This window comes from Tachyglossus aculeatus, chromosome 18 (assembly GCF_015852505.1).
Source record: "Tachyglossus aculeatus isolate mTacAcu1 chromosome 18, mTacAcu1.pri, whole genome shotgun sequence".
Lineage (NCBI taxonomy): Eukaryota > Metazoa > Chordata > Mammalia > Monotremata > Tachyglossidae > Tachyglossus > Tachyglossus aculeatus.
Genome location: NC_052083.1, coordinates 27,591,143 through 27,610,686, shown reverse-complemented (window position 1 = coordinate 27,610,686; position 19,544 = coordinate 27,591,143). Strand labels below are relative to the sequence as shown.

At 45.5% G+C, this 19,544-nt stretch overlaps 1 protein-coding gene across 2 annotated transcripts in view; it reads right to left on the bottom strand.

Moving 5' to 3' along the window:
* The window catches only part of SYTL5 (synaptotagmin like 5), a 95,913-nt gene that overhangs the window by 9,546 nt on the left and 66,823 nt on the right, over positions 1 to 19,544 (bottom strand). For both annotated transcript variants that reach the window (XM_038760395.1, XM_038760396.1), the window contains exons 11-16: positions 18,498 to 18,604; positions 17,150 to 17,242; positions 13,329 to 13,394; positions 11,897 to 12,075; positions 9,446 to 9,545; positions 7,661 to 7,822 (exon numbers count right to left, since the gene is read on the bottom strand). In XM_038760395.1, the coding sequence (XP_038616323.1) occupies positions 7,661 to 7,822; positions 9,446 to 9,545; positions 11,897 to 12,075; positions 13,329 to 13,394; positions 17,150 to 17,242; positions 18,498 to 18,604 (707 nt within the window). The remainder of the gene's footprint in view (positions 1 to 7,660; positions 7,823 to 9,445; positions 9,546 to 11,896; positions 12,076 to 13,328; positions 13,395 to 17,149; positions 17,243 to 18,497; positions 18,605 to 19,544) is intronic.

Below are 19,544 nucleotides of genomic sequence, written 5' to 3'. Positions count from 1 at the left end.
AATGGAATTAAGTAGGCCTACAGGAAAGAGAATGCCACATTAAAGACCAATTTTTTACAGTATGAGTCCCATATACTAACCAAATACAGCAGAGTTGGACCAGAAGAAGTTAATGGAAAGAGCCCAGGCCAGGTAGAAAGAGGACTTGGTTTCTAATCCTGGCTCCACCATTTATCTGCTGTATGACCTTGGGTGTGCCTCAGTTTTCTCAGTCTCCCTCTCTCTAAGACTTGTGAGAGTGACTGAGTCCAATCTACTTATTTTGCATCTTCACCAGCGCTTAGTATAGTGCTTGGCACATAGTAAGCACTTTAAAATACCAAAATCCTAATTATTATTCGGGGAGAGACTTTCAGAGATTAAAGCTGTTCCGCCTCTGGATCTCCAATGTTTGAGTCCAGGAACTGTTAATTGGCTTGTGTTTCTCTCTAGCCCTTGAATTCTGAGTTCCCTGTGGGCAGAGTACCCAATAATCGATTTTCTTTTTATATCACTAGGTGTGAACACTGAAGCTCTATAAATCATATTTCAACTGGATGGGTCAGCAGAAATGCTACCTCAGCTCTCTTTTCCAAGTCAAGAATAGGGAGGAGGTTCATTGTTATGCTCTGGTGTTTTACAGGCCAAACGCAAAGCCTTGACTAGAACTCGGATATGAAATGGAAAATGATTCGGTTTTAGGTTTAGGTGTTGTGGCGACATTGATACCTAGAAACCTCGCCTTACCTGGAGTGGCCACTGCTTATATGGAGAAGCAACGTGGCCTAGTGGAAAGAGAAAGGGCCTAAGAGTCAGAGGGCCTGGGTTCTAATCCTGAGCTCTGCCACTTGCTTCATTCATTCATTCAATTGTATTTACTGAGCGCTTAGTGCAGAGCACTGTACTAAGCGCTTGGGAAGTACAAGTTGGCAAAATATAGAGATGGTCCCTATCCAACAACGGGCTCACAGTCTAGAAGGGGCCCCATACCCCCCTTCCCAGTCCAGACCTGACTGACTCCCCGCCCACCTTGGGAAAAAGGCCCTTGTTATCACCATGTTACATTAAGGACAACCTCATTCACACCTACTCAGCCCTCCCATGCTATTTGGCTGTTCACTCCTCTCCCCAGGTATCTCTGCTCCCTGACCCCTCTTAACAGGTCCACCCTACTCCTGCACATAATAGTTTGTATCTGCTCTCTGTGACATCATTATCTGCCAATTTTATTATTGCCATAGCATGTGAATCGTTAACTACCCCCTGTGATGCCATCGCCTATTTATATCATTGCTACTGTTTTATCGCTTCTGCATCTCAATTGTTAACCTCCCGCTGTACTGTCACTCGCCATGCTGACCTCACCATGAACTTTCAATTCCCTTGCTCCCAACTGCCATTCCCATTCCTCACCTTCCCCTTCCCCTCTCCCACCCAGCTTTTTCCCTCCCTCTCCCCCACCAAGACCACTCCCCCTCACCCCCTACCAAGGATCCCTCTGTACCAGCACCAATCCTCCACTCCTCCCTCCTGGCCCCCTCCCTCCCCTCCTCCCCGCCCCCACCCCATCCCAGTTCTCCTCTCCCCGCCTAGGCCCCCGCCAGCTCATCCGAATCCAAACCCTCCCCACCCCTCGCACCCTTCCCCCTCCCTCCCGTCCCTCGACAGCTACTGCCAAGTGTGGCCTCTGGAACCCCCGCTCCGTTATAAGTAAGATCCCTTTCATCCTGGACCTATTCCTTTCCAGCTCTCTACTCCTCCTCGCCCTAACTGAACCATGGCTGTCTCCGGACGACACGGTCTCTTCGGCTGCTCTCTCCAGTGGAGGCCTCTTCATCTCCCACTCCCCCAGACTCACCGGAAAAGGAGGAGGTGTCAGTTTCCTTCTCGCCCCCTAATGTCACTTTCGCACTATCCCTCCTCCCCCTTCCTTTTCCTTCCCTTCCTTTGAAGCCCACATTATTCGCCTCTACCACCCGCTCCAGATTCTTGTAGCCGTCATCTACCGCCCCCCCCCCCCCGGCCCCACCTCCGACTTCTTTAATGATTTTGACCCCTTCCTCACCTTCCTTCTCTCCTTTTCCATGCCCACTCTGATCCTCAGAGACTTCAACATCCACATGGATATCCCTGGTGACTCCTCTGCCGCCCGCCTTCTATCTCTCCTTGACGCTGCCAACCTCTTGCTCCACCCCAACTCGCCCACTCACCAACTTGGTCATACCCTTGACCTCATCATCTCCTACCGCTGCACTGTGTCCACCCTCACCAACTCTAAAATCCCACTCTCTGATCATAATCTTCTCACCTGCCCCCTCACTCTCACTCCTTTCCCCTGTAAATCCATATTACTCCCTCACAGAGATCTCCGCTATCTTGACCCCATCCATCTATCTGAGCACCTCACACCCCACCTCGCCTCCCTCTCCTCTCTACCCAATCTTGATGATCAGATTACTGCTCTCAACTCTACCCTTTCTACTCAGCTAGACTCACTCGCTCCCCTTTCCCTTCGCCGCTCTCGTACCACTAACCCACAGCCCTGGATCACTGGCACTGTCCGCCTCCTTTGCTATTATGCTCGAGCTGCCGAATGCTGCTGGCAAAAGTCTAAACACCATGCCAACCTCGTTCACTTCAAGTTTATCCTTTCCTGCTCTAACTCAGCCCTCTCCTCTGCCAGACAAAACTATTTCTCCTCCCTTATTGACACCCATGCCCATCATCCCCGTTAGCTCTTCTGTACATTCAACTCCCTTCTCAGGCTGCCGGTTCCTCCCCCTCCTCCTTCCCTCACCCCCAACGATCTGGCCTTCTACTTCATTAATAAAATTAAATCCATCAGGTCTGACCTCCCCAAAGTCACTACCCCACCTTCTCCAACCCCCCGGCTCTCAACACTCTCTGCTACTCTCCCATCCTTCCCAGCAGTATCCTCAGAGGAGCTCTACTCCCTCCTCTCAAGTGCTACTCTGGCCACCTGTGTTTCTGCCCTATTCCCTCTCATCTCATGAAATCTCTCGCTCCGTCCCTTCTCCCCTCCTTAACTTCCATCTTCAACTGCTATCCAACCTTGGCTTCACAGACTCCGTCCTCTCCTGGTTCTCCTCATCTCTCCGGTCGTTCATTCTCAGTCTCTTTTGCAGGCTCCTCCTCCCCCTCCCATCCCCTTACTGTGGGGTTTCCTCAAGGTTCAGTTCTTGGTCCCCTTCTGTTCTTGATCTACACTTACTCCCTTGGTGACCTCATTAGCTCCCACGGCTTCAACTATCATCTCTACGCTGATGACACCCAAATCTACATCTCTGACCTGCTCTCTCCCCCTCCCTCCAGGCTCGCATCTCCTCCTGCCTTCAGGACATCTCCATCTGGATGTCTGCCCGCCACCTAAAACTCAACATGTCCAAGAATGAACTCCTTGTCTTCCCTCCCAAACCCTGCCCTCTCCCTGACTTTCCCATCACTGTTGACAGCACTACCATCCTTCCCGTCTCAAAAGCCCGCAACCATGGTGTCATCCTCGACTCCGCACTCTCGTTCACCCCTCACATCCAAGCCGTCACCAAAACCTGCCGGTCTCAGCTCCGCAACATTGCCAAGATCCGCCCTTTCCTCTCCATCCAAACCGCTACCCTGCTTGTTCAAACTCTCATCCTATCCCATCTGGACTACTGTATCAGCCTCCTCTCCAATCTCCCATCCTCTTGTCTCTCCCCACTTCAGTCCATACTTCACCCCGCTGTCCGGATTGTCTTTGTCCAGAAACGCTCTGGGCATGCTACTCCCCTCCTCAAAAATCTCCAGTGGCTACCAATTAACCTATGCGTCAGGCAGAAACTCCTCACCCTCGGCTTCAAGGCTCTCCATCACCTCGCCCCCTCCTACCTCACCTCCCTTCTCCCCTTCTCCAGCTCAGCCTGCACCCTCTGCTCCTCTGCTGCTAATCTCCTCACTGTGCCTCGTTCTCGCCTGTCCCGCCATCGACCCACGGCCCACATCATCCCCCAGGCCTGGAATGCCCTCCCTCCCCACATCCACCAAGCTAGCTCTCTTCCTCCCTTCAAGGCCCTACTGAGAGCTCACCTCCTCCAGGAGGCCTTCCCAGACTGAGCCCCCTCCTTCCTCTCTCCCTTCTCCCCCCTCCATCCCCACTGCCTTACCTCCTTCCATTCCCCACAGCACCTGTATATATGTATATATGTTTGTACGTATTTACTACTCTATTTATTTTACTTGTACATATCTATTCTATTTATTTTATTTTGTTAATATGTTTTGTTTTGTTCTCTGTCTCACGCTTCTAGACTGTGAGCCCACTGTTGGGTAGGGACCGTCTCTATATGTTGCCAACTTGTGCTTCCCAAGCACTTCGTACAGTGCTCTGCACAGAGTAAGCACTCAATAAATATGATTGATTGATTGATAGAAGGACTTGCTTGCTGTAGGACCTTGGTAAAGTCACTTTACTTTTCTGGGACTGATCTGTAAAACCTGTTCTCCCTCCCTGTTAGACTGAGCCCCAGACAGGCCAGGGTCATGGACAGGGACTGTGTCCAACCTGATTATCCTGTATCTACCCCAGTGCTTAGCAGAGGACTTGACAGAGTAAGTACTTAAAAATTTACCTCCATTGTTGTTTTTATTGATAGCACTAGGGAAAACCACATGCACTGAAAGCAACATCCATTATGCAATGTAACATAACGACCTTATCCGGAAGCTTTTGTGGAAAGACCACAAGCCTGGGAGTCAGAGGACCTGGGTTCTAATCCTGGCTCTGCCACATGTCTCATGGGTGACCTTGGGCAAATCACTTCACTTCTCTGTGACTCAGTTGCCTCATTTATAAAATGGGGATTAAAACCATGAGCCCCATGTGAGACATGGACTCTGTGCAACCTGATTATTTGCACCTACTCCCGCACTTAGTACAGTGCCTGGAACACAGAAAGCATTTAACAAATACCATAAAAAATGAGTATAATAAATACCTCATAACAGGAATGTTATGAGGACACAAATGACCTAAGTAATGGTGAAACCACCTTGGGCATAAAAGCACTATATACAAATCAAGATATTATCATGATTTTCACAAACGCCCTCTTTTGTTACCGGTGAAGCAGACATGGGGGCCGTTTATTTTATTTTTTTCCAAGATCACTGGGTGTTATTATAAGCTAATTCAGGCACCGACACCAGCTCATTATGGGCTCTTCGCTTCAGAGATTTGCAGCTTCTGGACACTGTGTGATTGGTAGACGGCAGGCTATCAGGACGGAGACTTCAGCCAGGGTCTCTTGCTTCTGTTACTTCACCATCGCCATTCATTTTCTGAGTGCCTATTGAGCCCTAATGACCTTGCAGGATATTATGCAGTTGAGCTCAAAATGGAGAAGTGAAAATGGAGAAGTGTAGCCTACACTAGCGGGGATGTTTGTTTCATGATGAGGAATCAGAATGACTCCTCGGATTCAGAAGCCACCGATAATTCTTTCCTCTGGCTCATGCCAAGAAACACCTGGGGTCTTATTTCTTTGAGCAGATGTTCATGTGTCCTAGCTTGATAAAGACGGAGGAGGAAATTGGAGAATCTCAAGTGTTGTTAAAATACCACAATTCTCTTTACTAAAGCAAATTAAAGGAGGTAATGGAGGAAATTATCCAGACAATTCAGGCCCACCCAAATAGAATTCAGGAAGACGGAAAAATAATAACCATCATTATGGTGCCGGTTAAGCACTTATTATGTGATTAAGCCCTCTTTCCCAACTCCCTCTCTCTTCTGTATTGTCTATACTCTAGGATTCATACCCTTTGGGCTTTTGTTATTCACACTCCACCTTCATCCCCACAGCACTCATGTACAAATCTGTAATCTGTTCATTCACATTAATGTCTCTCTCCCCCTCTAGACTGTAAACTCATTGTGGGCAGGGAATGTGTCTACTGTTGTATTATACTCTCCCAAGCACTTAGTACACTGCTCTGCAAACGGTAAACACTCAGTAAGTACCACTGGTTGATTGATTAAGCACTGGGGTAGATGAAATACAATTAGATGTGACACAATCCCTGATCCACATGAGACACACTCTGCCTAAGGGAGAGGGAGAACAGGTGAGGAAACACAGATTCGGAGAAATTAGAGTTTGGCCCTGAGCTGTGTAGATTGTCTAAAAATTTTCAGCAGATATGGATACCTGAAATGTTAGCATAAGTTCTTAAGAAAACACTACTGGAATTTGCTCTTACTACTCTCTCCTTCTTATGAGAAGCAGCATGGTGTAGTGGGTAGAGCATGGGCCAGGGATTCAGAAGGTCATGGGTTCTAATCCCGGCTCCGCCACTTGTCTGCTGTGTGACCTGGGGCCAGTCACTTCACTTCTCTGGGCCTCAGTAACCTCATCTGTGAGCCCTACATAGGACAAGGACTGTTTCCAACTCGATTTGCTTGTATCCACCACAGCGCTTAGTACAGTACCTGGCAAATAGTAAGCGCTTAACAAATACTATCATCATCATCATCTCTCCTGGCTGACATTTGTAAACAGGCACTACTCTTGTAAGCAGTGTGGCCTAGTGGAAAGAGCATGGGCCTGGGAGTCAGAGGACCTGGGTTCTAATCCCTGAGTACCTAGCACTTAAAACAGTAGTTGGCACATAATAAGCACTTAAACATCACCATTATTATCATTATTGTTACTTCTACTTCGTTTTCATTATTTAAAATAATAATAGCATTTGTTAAGCTCTTACTATGTGCTAAGCACTAGATAGAAGAGAAGCAGCATGGCCTAGTAGATAGAGCATGGGCCTGGGAGTCAGAAGGACCTGGGTTCAATCTTGGCTCTGCCACTTGCCTTGTGTGACCTTGGGCAAGTCACTTCATTTCTCTGGGCCTCAGTTACCTGGAAAAAGTGGGATTACTACTGTGAGCCCCAGGTGGGACAGGGACTGTGTCCAACCTGATAATCCTGTGATTACCCTAGAGTTCAGTACAGTGCCTGGCACATAGTAAGCACTTAATCAGTACCATTTAAAAAAAAAAGAGACAATCAGATCAGTTAGAGTCCTTAGCCTACATGGGGCCCACAGTCTAAGGGGAGGAAGAATGGGGATTTAATCTCCTTAAAAACTGATGAACTGAGGTATTGTGCTCTTTTTCCACTAGGCCATGCTGCCTCTCAGGCACTGCCTCAATTCAACGCTTAATCCTACCCACAGAGAACCATTAGATAATAATAATAACAATAACAATAATAATGATAATAATTATGGTATTTGGTAAGCTCTTACTAATGTGCCAGGTCTTGTAATAATAATAATAATAATCGTGGCATTTGTTAAGCGCTTACTCTATGCCAGGCACTGTACTAAGCACTAGGGTAGATACAAGCAAATTGGGTTAGACACAGTCCCTGTCCCACGTGGGGCTCCCAGTCTTAATCCCCATTTTCCAGATGAGGGAATTGAGGCCCAGAGAAGTGAAGTGACTTGTCCAAGGTCACACAGCAGACAAGTGGCAAGAGCCAGGATTAGAATCTAGGCCTGTGCCTCCCAGGCCTGTGTTCTATCCATTAAGCCATGCTACCGAACTAAGCACTGAGGTGGAGACAAGCTAATCGGGTTGGACATGGTCCCCATCCCCCAAGATAACTGACCCCGATGGGAATCCTACTTTTGGCTGAAGCGCGAACCACTCATCGCTCGGATGGTCAAAGTCCCACGAAATGAAAGGAATCTCCACCTCTCCGAGGAAGCTGTTGCGCCCAAACCGGTCATGATGCCAGACGGAGAGTTGCAAGGTACGCTTCGCCAGCTGCGTGTGGCTGATGGTATACTAGGAAATGATGGATGGTAAAAAAAAAAAAAAAACAGGACTCTGTCAGTCCCTGCTCAGTGTGTTTGGGGAATGTGTCTGTTTATTGTCGTATTGTCCTCTCTCAAGTGCTTAGCACAGTGCTGTACACACAGGAAGCGCTTAATAAATACCACCAAATGACTACCCCGCGCCCTCCCTCCAAGATGAGAATGCGTGTGCCCCTGGGTGAGTTCACCTTTCAATTGGGATTCCTCTAGCATAATAGCTGAATAAATCAGTAGTTGCCCAGTGAGGTGAAACTACATGAGTAGGGAATGTGTCTACCAACTCATTCATTCATTCTGTTGTATTTATTGAGCACTTACTGTGTGTGGAGCACTGTACCAAGTGCTTCGGAGAGTACAATATAACAAAAAACAGACACCTTCCCTTCCCACAGTGAGCTTACAGTCAAGGGGGAAACAAACATTAATATAAATAAATGGCAGATATGGACATAAGTGCCGTGGGACTGGGAGCGGGGGGATGAATAAAGGGAGCAAGTCGGGCAATACAGAAGGGAGTGGGAGAAGAGGAAAGGAGGGCTTAGTCAGGGAAGGCCTCTTGGAAGAGACGTGCCTTCATTAAGGTTTTGAAGGAGAGGAGAGGAATTATCTGTCAGATATGAAGAGGGAGGGTGTTCCGGGCCAAAGACAGGACTTGGGCAAGAGGTCAGCAGTGAGATAGATGAGATCTAGATACAGTGAGAAGGTTTGGATAACTCTGTAATGGTCTACTCTCCCAGGTGTTTAGTATGGTGCTCTACACAAAGTAGGCGCTTGATAAATACATTTGATTGATGGATGAACATACAATAGTTAAGAGAAGATGAGCTTAAATAAAAATAACCCACAGATACAGGGAAATGACAAGCAACAAATAGGCACATTTAGTGATATGGATACAGGGAGAGCTCAGAGTGATTATGTACAGAGCCAACAACCTGCTTTTTCTTCTCTAACCATTACAGTTGTTCCCTAAACTTTAATTAATGCTTTCCACCACTTCCCCACTTTACCTCTCTTTGTCTTAATTACTTATTATTTCCTTAAGAATGGTCATAAAACACTATTATCTTTTATAATAATTATGGTACTTGTTAAGCGCTTACTTTGTGCCAAACACTCTTCTAAGCGCTGGGGTAGATACAAGTTAAATCGGGCTGGATAAGGTCCCTGTCCCACAAAGGGCACACACTCTTAACCCCCAATTTACAGATGAGATAACTGAGGCCCAGAGAAGTGAAGTTACTTGCCCAAAGTCATACAGCAGGCAAATCAGAACTAGAATCCAGGTCTCTACTCCCAAGCCTGTAGTCATTGTGGGCAAGGAATGTGTCTGCTATATTGTTATACTTTACTCTCCCGAGGATTCAGAACATCACTCTGCACAAAATAAGCTCTCCATAGATACAATTCATTGAGAGCCGTAATTTCTTTATTTATATTATCTGTCTCCCTCTCTAGACTGTAAGCTCACTGTTGGCAGGGAACATGTCCATCAACTCTCTTATACTGTACTCTCCCAAGCTCTGCACACAGAGCATGTTCAATAAATGCCATTGATTCATTAACAAATGCCACAATTAATTAGGACTCTTACCTTTAGCATTTCATTAAATTCTGGATTGATGCCCGTTCTGATTTTGGTCTTTCGCTTATTACTGCGAGACTTGTCAGGAAGGAGGTATGACTTGACGTAGCTGAAAATAAACCAGTATTCCCAGGGAGTAAGTCTTTGGAAACATCGACTGTGTTTTGAAACAAATCCACCATGCAGAACAATGCAGTTCAGAGGGATCTAGCTCAATGAGTCTATCCACGTGCAAAGGATGAGAGACGAGGAAAACAACAAACAACACCTGGAATCTGTACCCTTTGATACTTGGCACATCACCAACCCACAATGGGCTTACAGTTTAGAGAAGGAGACAGGCATTAATATTAATAAGTTACAGATATATTTGTTAGGGCAGAGGTGGGGGTGTATGTAAATAAAGGGAGCAAATCAGGGTGACGCAGAAGGGAGTGGAAAGAAAGGAAATGAGGGCTTAGTCAGAGGCAGCTCTTGGAGGAGTTGTGCCTTCAATAAGGTTTTGAAGCGGGGAAGAGTCATTGTCAGATTTGAACAGGGATAGTGTTCCAGGCCATAGGCAGGACGTGGGTGAGAAGTCAGAGATGAGATAGATAAGATCTAGGTACAGTGAAAAGGTTAGCATTAGAGGAGAAAAGTGTGCAGGCTGGGTTGGAGCAGGAGAATAGCAAGGTGAGGTAGGAGGGGGCAAGGTGATTGAGGGCTTTAAAACCGATGCTGAGGAGCCTCTGTTTGACGTGGAGGTGGATGGGCCATCATTGGAGGTTCTTCAGAGGTGGGGAAACATGGAATGAATATTTTGGTTGAAAAATGATGTGGGCAGCAGAGTGAAGTAGGGACTGGAGTGGGGAGAGACAGGAGGAAGGGAGGTCAGCAAGGAGAACAGTAATCAAAGATAAGCATTTGGAATAACATGGTAGCAGTTTGAATCGAGAAGAAAGGGAGAATTTTAGTGATGTTGTGAGGTTTGAACCAACAGGATTTAGTGATAGATTGAATAGGGATGTCGAATGAAAGAGATGAGTCAAGGATAACACCAAAGTAACTAGCTTGTGAGACAGGAAGGAGGGTGATGCTGTCTATAGTGATGGGAAAGTCAGGGGGAGGACAGGGTTTGGTTGGAAAGATAAGCTTTATTTTGGACATGTTAAGTTTGAGGTGATGGGATGACATCCAAGTAGAGATGTCTTGAAGGCAGGAGGAAATGTGAGTCTGCAGAGAGGGTGAGAGATCAGGGTTGGAGATGTAGACTCAGGAATCATCTGCCTAGAGGTGGTAGTTGAAGCCATGGGAGCAAATCAGTTATTCGAGGGCATTGGTCTAGGTGGGGAATAGAAGGGGACAACCCCAGTTAGGGGGTGGGAGGCAGAGCAAAGTCACTGAATCATTTTCTCAACTCCTTGGGGAACTTGAAATATCACGTCTGAGAACAGACTGTCCCAGCTAGCTGCTTGGATCCTCAAATGTGGCCCTGATAGATTTCTAAGAAAGATAGGCCATTGTACACCTCAATTCTAGAATAATAATAATAATGATGGGATTTGTTAAACACTTACTATGTGCCAAGCACTGTTCCCCTCTCTTTCCCTTGATACCCTTCTCCCTCCCACTGAATATACTTCCCCAGGCACATTCCCATCTCTGCAGTCACTGGCGTGGCTTAGTGAAAAGAGCACATCCTTGGGAATCTGAGTACATGGGTTCTAATCCCAGCTCTGCCAGTTGTCTGCTGTGTGACCTTGGGCAAGCCACTAAACTTCTCTGTGCCTCAGTTACTTCATCTGTAAAATGGGGATTAAGACTGTGAGCCCCACATGGGACAAACTGATTACCTTGTATCTACCCCAGTGCTTAGAACAGTGCTCAGCACATAGTAAGCGCTTAACAAATACCATAATTCTATTACTATTACCAACTCTTCAGGGCAATAGGGATACTGAACCCCAAATCTGGGGGCTTCTGGAACCAGTCAGTTGGAGCCCCCAAGTCAGCCATCCATCCAGGAAGAGGGCTAAGGAGCAGAGTTTTGGGGAGCTTCTTGGGGAGCTGATTCTGTCCTCACTCCATTTGGGGGTGCAGCATCCTTGTTGCCCATAGCAACAAGTAACCTCATCCGACATGACCTGCCTTTTACATATCTCTCCCTCCACCTCCTCCCTACAACCCCGCCCTCCAAATGCACCTCCATCTGCAAAGAATGAGTCCAAAGGTCGGATGCTTGAAAAGGCTCAGGGAAGACTGAACATCAGGGCCTTCAGTCTCAAATCGTGCTGAGCAATGACATCGAGGTAACCACGGTAACACCCACTCTCTGAAATTTAGGGGGTGTTTTCCAAAGGAATCGAGGCAGGCCCTGGCACACCATTTTACAAGAACCAAGGTGAGGCACCCCGAAGAGGAATAAAACCATTTTGCCAAAAGGACATTCAAGATACTCAAAGGAACGTATGGTGTGCTTACGCGTATGTCCTCTGTTTCTTTTCATCAGCCACGGCCAGGTTTCTACAGTTCTTTACTAGGATGCAAAGCCCTCCAGTTTTGTAGCAGTAGCTGATATGGAGAAGGATCTCTCCGCTGACCTTCACGTTGCCATAGTCCCCGGTTTCGCTATAAACACTCATTGTGCTGTTAAGACTGGTCTGGAATAAACAAGACGAGAGGAGTCTGAGCTTGCTCCAGTGACCCCATGCGCAGAAACAGCTTTTTCTCTTAATTGGGGCTTTGGAAGGCCCAGTTCTCTCTCCACGGTCTCTCCACCCCTCGGTGGTGGAGAAGAAAGCAGCCATAGCTTCTGCTCCTTCCCCTCCTTTATTTTATTATTTTTAAGTGCTTAATATGTGCCAGCACTATACTAAATGCTAGGGTAGCAGCTTTTTGTGATCCCAAATCCTCATGTGGGCTGGGGATCTGTGTCCTGACTTCATGGGTGGGATTCTAATAATAATAGTTACAATAACAATTGTGGCATTTGTTAAGTGCTTAAAATGTGCCAAGCACTGTTTTAAACACTGGGGTAGATAACAAGCTAATCAGGTTGAGCCTCGGTCCCTCATGGGGCTCAAAGTCTTAACTGAGGTATGGAGAAGTGACTTGCCCAAGGTCACGCAGCAGATAAGTGGCAGAGCCGACATTAGAACCCACATCCTTCTGACTCCCAGGGCTGTGTTTGACTTATTTAAAACATAGGTTGGTGAAAAATCAAACAAGCCTGGTCTCCCCCTGGAGGAGACAATGAACAGCTTATTTCTGAGTGGTTCATTGGTTTTCTGGAGTGTGACATAGTCATTACTTCTGCCCAAATAATTGCTCCCCAAAGTGATACATTTGATGGGAGCCTAGTGGAAAAAGCATGGACCTGGGAGTCAGAGGACGTGGGTTTTATTGCCAGCTCTGCCCCATGTTTGTTGTGTGACCTTGGGCAATTCACTTCACTGTGCCTCAGTTCCCTCAGCTGAAAAATGGGGATTAAGACTGAGAGCCCCATGTGGCACCTGGACTGTATCCAACCTGATTAGCTTATTTCTACCCCAGCGCTTAGTACCAATGCCTGGCACATAAAAATACCATTAAAAAGACAGACAAAAACCACCCTATAGATTTCACATTCTGATATTTCAGCTCTGATGGCATACACTACATTGGGCACGCTGAGGGGGAAAATCACACACACAGTACCTCTCACAAATTAAAATAAAAGAAAGAATTATTCGGGAGGAAAAGTCTTTGCTCCCTTCCCACTCCCTGCCAAAAAGTCCGGCACAAGTAGGACTTGAAAGAGGGAAACAGAGTCAATCAATCAACCGGAGGTATTTATTGAGCACCTACTGAGGTGCGAAACCTTCAGCACTTGGGAAGAACACACCAGAAGCAGAAGGAAAGCTAGAGGACTCACTGTGTCAGGATCCACCTCAGGCACATTTAGGAAGGTCCATTTCCTGTCAGAATCAGCAGGGGATGTCTTAAAGGAAGGAATGATAGAGGCGGAGGGAAAAGCGCATTAGAAAGGCAGCAAGAACTCAGAGGAGCGATGAAAAGGCTGAAGAGAGCTCAAGCAGGCACAACGGTGGGTGCGTTTCACACAATGGGCTAAGTATGCCTAGCTTCTCCACATGGACACCCTCTTTTGACTGGCTGAATCCAGTGGATACCTTGGGAATCCAAGTCATTGGTAATCCTTTGCTCATTTCTACTCAGAAACAAGGAATAGAGTCTCAAAGCCTTAGAAAGGACATACTTAGTGGGGTTTTTCATCCTCAGTGGAATTAAAACATTGATAAACCTCTTTTTTTCCCCAGAATCCCAAGAGGACGACTTGGTGATGTTCTTTGTAGACCTTTCTTTGGCAGGTTAGGTACTACTACATGGTTGGACAAAAATATTACTAGTGGAACTTATATGACCCAATATGGGTAGGAGAGAGCTCAACCAGCTATTGTTTTGAATACTGTTATTAGAATTGACTGGGCAAAATGCAAGGCAATAAAGTTCTATATTTCACCATCTTTTCAGGTCAGTAGGGAAGCCACAAAAACACCAATGGGAATCATGAGTATTGTTATTTTTGGAACCATTCTGTAGCCTTACAAAATATTTTCATTCCTGATAGACCAAATATAAAACGTGTACTTGGGCATTTGTTTAATTTTATTTGTCAATTCCAAGCTGTGGTTAGCCTGAATGACAATCAAGAAGAAGAAAAAGGACAACTAAGTCCCTAAGTAAATTCATTTATTGCTGCAATAAATGCTTCATTGATGGAATTAAACTATCCACTGAAAGTTCTGCTTAATTCATTTTTGTCATTTAAAAATTGTTTTATGTAGGTTCGTATATTCATGAATTTATTCTGAAAACCTTAGCAGGTAACCCACTGCTAATACTCAAATGTTTCCTGTTGACTACAAGCAGAAGAAAGCAGAAAGCATGGGTTTCTAAAACTAGCCTACACCCTGCCTAATGGATATAGGTAAGGATGCTGTCAATTTTAGCTTTGCCAATCTTAGTTCCATTTTAAACTGGCTAATTGAACCAAAGGCACAGATATTACTTCTTGTTTCATAAGATTTTAATAATAATAATAGAGCCCAGGTCTGGGAGTCAGAAAGACCTGGGTTCTAATCCTGGCTCTGCCACTTGTCTGCTGCATGACCTTAGGCAAGTCACTTAACTTTTCTGTGCCTCAGTTACCTCATCTGTAAAATAGGGATTAAAATTGTGAGCTCCTTGTGGGACAGAGACTGTGTCCAACCAAATTTGCTTGTATCCATTCCAGTGCTTAGTACAGTGCCTGGCACATAGTAAGGTCTTAACAAATACCACTATTATTGTTATTACTATTATTATAATTGTAATAATAATAATAATAATAATAATGACAGTTAAGTGATTACTATGTGCCAAGCACTGTACTAAGCAATGGGGTAAATACAAGGGAAGCAGCATGGCCTAGTGAAAAGAGCATGGGCCTGGGAGTCAGAGGACCTAGATTCTAATCCTGGCTCCACCACTTACCAGATGAGTGACCGTAAGCAAATCACTTAATTTCTCTGTGCCTCAGTTCCCTCATTTGCAAAAATGGGGATTGAATACCTGTTCTCCATTCAACTCAGACTGTGAGCCCCATGTGAGATCTAATCATCTTGTTCCTACCTCGGTGCTTACTACAGTGCTTGTCACATAGTAAAGTGCATAATAAATCCAACAATTAACATTATTATTACTACGAGATAATCAAGTTGGACAGAGCCCCTTGATTCATTCACTCGATTCATTGAGCACTTACTGTGTGCAAAACACTGTACTAAGCACTTGGGACAGTATGATATAACAATAAACAGGAACATTCCCTGGCCCCCTACCAAACCAGACAACAAGCTCTTTGTGGGCAGGGATCATGTCTACCAACTCTATTGTATTCTACTTTCCAAAGCGCTCAGTCCAGAGTTTGGCACATAGGAAATGCTCACTAAATATCATTGATGGAATGATTGACTATGCGTAGACTCAACAGATTGAGGATAATAATAATAATAATGGTATCTGTGAAGCGCTTACTATGTGCAAAGCACTGTTCTAAGCACTGGGGTTGATACAAGATAATCAGGTTGTCCCACGTGGGGCTCACAGTCTTAATCCCCATTTTACAGATGAGGTAACTGAGACACAGAGAAGTTAAGTGACTCACCCAAAGTCACACAGCTGCTAAGTGGCAGAGCCAGGATTAGAACTGATGACCTCTGACTCCCAAGCCCAGGCTTTTACCACTGAGCCATGCTGCTGGTTTCTATGCATCCGGCTGTCTGGGGGAAGGACACTTGTCCATCGTTTCAGGAAAAGCACAGAAATGAGGGTGACGAAAGGTTTCACCTCCGCCAGCCAAAGACTCTGAAACCCTTTATAGTGCTCTTAGAACAGCATCGGGTAACAAAAACTGGGTCCAAAGAGGCTACCAGCCAGGAATTCTGGGAGAACCATGCCTAGAGATGAGCAGCAGGGTTGGGGAGGAATTGGGAATCATCTGGAAGCTGATTAGCCCAGAGTACCAGCTCCTGGGATAAGGTCTCTAGAATGTAAGCCCATTGTGGGCAGGGAATGTTTCCATTTATTGTTATATTATACTCTCCCAAGTTCTTAGTACAGTGCTCTGAACACAGTAAATGTTCAATAAATACGATTGAGTGATGGGCTGATCAGTAACTCTGACATGGCACCCTCCAAAGAGGACCTGGGTGTGTGGGGTGGGACAAGGAAATGCCCAGGAATCTAGAAAAATGGCATGGACTGGTGGAAAAAGCACGGGCCTCAGAGTCAGAGGACCTGGGTTCTAATCCCAGCTCTGCCACTTGCCCACTATGTGACCTTGAGCAAGTCATTTCACATCTCACAATGTTGAAGCCAAAATGTCTAGTGAAAGGGTATGTTATTGAAGGCTCATCTCCTCCAAGAAGCCTTCCCTAAGCCCTCCTCTCCTCCCACTCCCTTCTGCATCACCCTGATTGCTCCTTCATCCATCGTCCCTCCTACCCCCACAGCACATATGTATAGATCTGTATTTATCTGTAATTTATTAATTTATTTATGTACATTAATGTCTGGCTCCCCCTCTAGACTGTGAGTTCTCTGTGGGTTCTTTGTTTCTTTGTCAGTGTGTCTCTTTGTTGTTATATTGTCCTCTCCCAAGCACTTAGTACAGTGCTTTGCACACAGTAAATGCTCAAATTCGATTGAATGAATAAATGAAAGTGTTATGGCAAAACTGAACATATATTAGTTTGTGGTTTATGATCTCCCCTGGCTATACTGACTTCGGATCGCAGACCAGACTCCAAATACTTTTCAGGTGACAGTTACTTTTTGTCACCCTAAAATGAGTTCTTCAACAAGGATCGCCCATTCTCAGCTCTAAACTTTTACTTCTTCGAGCTGCTCACTGAAAAGCCAGGACTCAATCGTGTTCATTCCCCTACAGTGCCAGGGGAGGTATCCCAAACCCCAAACAGATCACCCTTCTGGACATTTTCTCGGCTCTTTACCTGCCCAGGATGAAATTTGCAATCATTTCTGAGGTTACAGCTTCTTTGCAATTGTCCCCAGACAAAGATATGGCCACCGCATACACCTCTTGCTTAAATGAACTGCTGGTTCAATTGGAAGATGAGCAGGGGGAATACAGATAAATGGAGAAAATATAAACGTGTTCAAGGTGAAGCTTACAGTGGAAAAGCCACTTGTCAAACTGCTCATTTTTCTGGAGAATTGGGCAGGCCCCAATTCCTCCACATCCTCTTCAGCCTCCTCCAAGTAGTCCTGAGAGAAGAAATGGGTGTGTTAAGTGTGTGGAAGTTTCAAATCTTTCATCACAGGCAGTTTCCTTTTTTTCTTTAAAAGCCACTTCTTTGCCTATATACTTTGCAGTCAAGGTTAGTGGAATTAGGAGCTTTAGACTGTGAGCCTCTTGTGTGACCAGACGGCATCTCTCAAGCACTTAGTACAGTGCTTTGCACACAACAAGCACTCAAAAAAGATAAATGAGTGAGTGAATCTAACTTGATTACTTTGTATATACCCCCGCATTTGGTACAATACTTGGCATTATTAAACTCTTTAGCAATTCCACAAATATTATTAACCTCCCACCTCCCCAGCCTGTGTTGATGCTTCTATTCCTCACTCCTCAACTCGGCATGGTTTCAAGTTGAACAAATGAAAGCAAAGGGTTATTCATTCATTCATTCAATTGTATTTATTGAGCGCTTACTGTGTGCAGAGCATTGTACTAAGTGCTTGGGAAGTACAAGTTGGCAACATATAGAGATGGTCCCTACCCAACAGAGCGCTCACAGTCTAGAAGGGTTATCTCTCTCCCACTTCTATTTTACTGGAATGGATCAAACCAAGCCCTCTCCTAGGATTTCCATACAGGGAGGCCTGGGTTCTAATCCTGGTACCACCATTTACCTACTGAGTGACCCTGGGCAGGTCACTTTATGTCTCTAGGCCTCACATTTCTCACCTGTAAAATAGGATTACATACCCGTACTCCCTCACTCATAGATGGCGAACCCCCATGCGGAACAAAAATTCTGTCTGATACACTGTAGTCTAGTGATTAGAGCCTGGGCCTGGGTGTCAGAAGGACTTGGGTTCTAGTCCCGGCTCCACCATGTGTCTGCTATGTGACCTTGGGCAAGTCACTTCAGCTCTTCAGGCTTTAGTTACCTCATCTGTAAAATGGGGATTAAGACCCTGAGCCCCACATGGGACATGGACCGTGTCCAGCCTGATTACCTTGTATCTACCCTAGTGCTTGGTACAGTGCCCGGCACATAGTAAGCACTCAACAAATGCCATATAAAAAAGAGTGCTATGACTGCATTAAATCCACCTCAGCACAGTGCACGGCACACAGTAGTTCCTTAAACACCACAATCATTATAATGGAGATACTAATTCAGCAGAATAGTAATGGTAAAGCTGGGTAAGATGCATCCATGCCGCCTTCTCAACTAAATGGAATGGAAGAAAGCCCAATACTCTGGGCTTTCTAGCTCATTTAACTTACCAGATTCTCGTCTAAAGCCCCAGGTACCGATTTGCTTCGGATGCTTATGGTATCATCGATTTCTTCCGAAAAAGACCCACTTAAATCTAACTCCGATCTACTTCGATCTGGAAAGGCAAAAGAAATGTCACCTAAGATTTAAAGATGTCAGTTTTTGTCTACAGACAAAATGAGATGTTACTGAATATTACAGTATTTCTAAATTTGCTGCTTTACAATAAAAATTCACCATACAGATTTTTGTGGAGGGGAGGTGGGTATTTGTCAAGCACTTGCTATATACCAGGTACTGTAGTATGTGCTGAGGTAGATGCAAGATAATCATGTAGGACACAGTCCCTGGTCTACGGAGGAGGGAGAAGGAGCATGGGCTAAAAGAATACAGGTCTGGGAGTCAGGAGACTTGTGTTCTAACACCAGTTCCACCACCTTTTTTTTTTTTAGTGGTATTTGTTAAGCACTTACTAAATGCCAGGCACTGTTCTAAGTGCTGGTTTAGATACAAAATCATTAGGTTAGATACAGTCCCTGTCCCAAATAGGGCTCACAGCCTTAATTCCCATTTTACAGATGAGGTAACTAGGGCACAGAGAAGTGAAGTGATTGGGTTTTTTTAATGGTATTTGTTAAGCGCTTACTATGTGCCAGGCACGGTTCTAAGCACTGGGGTAGATACAAGATAATCAGGTTGTACACAGTCCTGTGACTTGACCAAGGTCATACAGTAGACAACTGGCAGAGCTGGGATTTGAATCCAGGACCTTCTTACTGGCAGGCCTGTGCTGTATCCACAAGGCCAAGCTGCTTCTCTGTGACCTTGGGCAAGTCGCTTCACTTCTCCGTGCCTCACATTCTTCATCTGTAATAATGGGGATTAAGTACCTTTTACTCCCTCCCACTTAGACTCTGAACCCATTGTGGGCCAGGGAACTGTGTCTGATCTGCTGAGACTGTACCTGGCCCAGGTTTTCATTGTTTTTTTGTGATATTTGTTAAGCACTTACTATGTGCTAGGCACTGTTCTAAGCACTGGGGTAGTTACAAGAT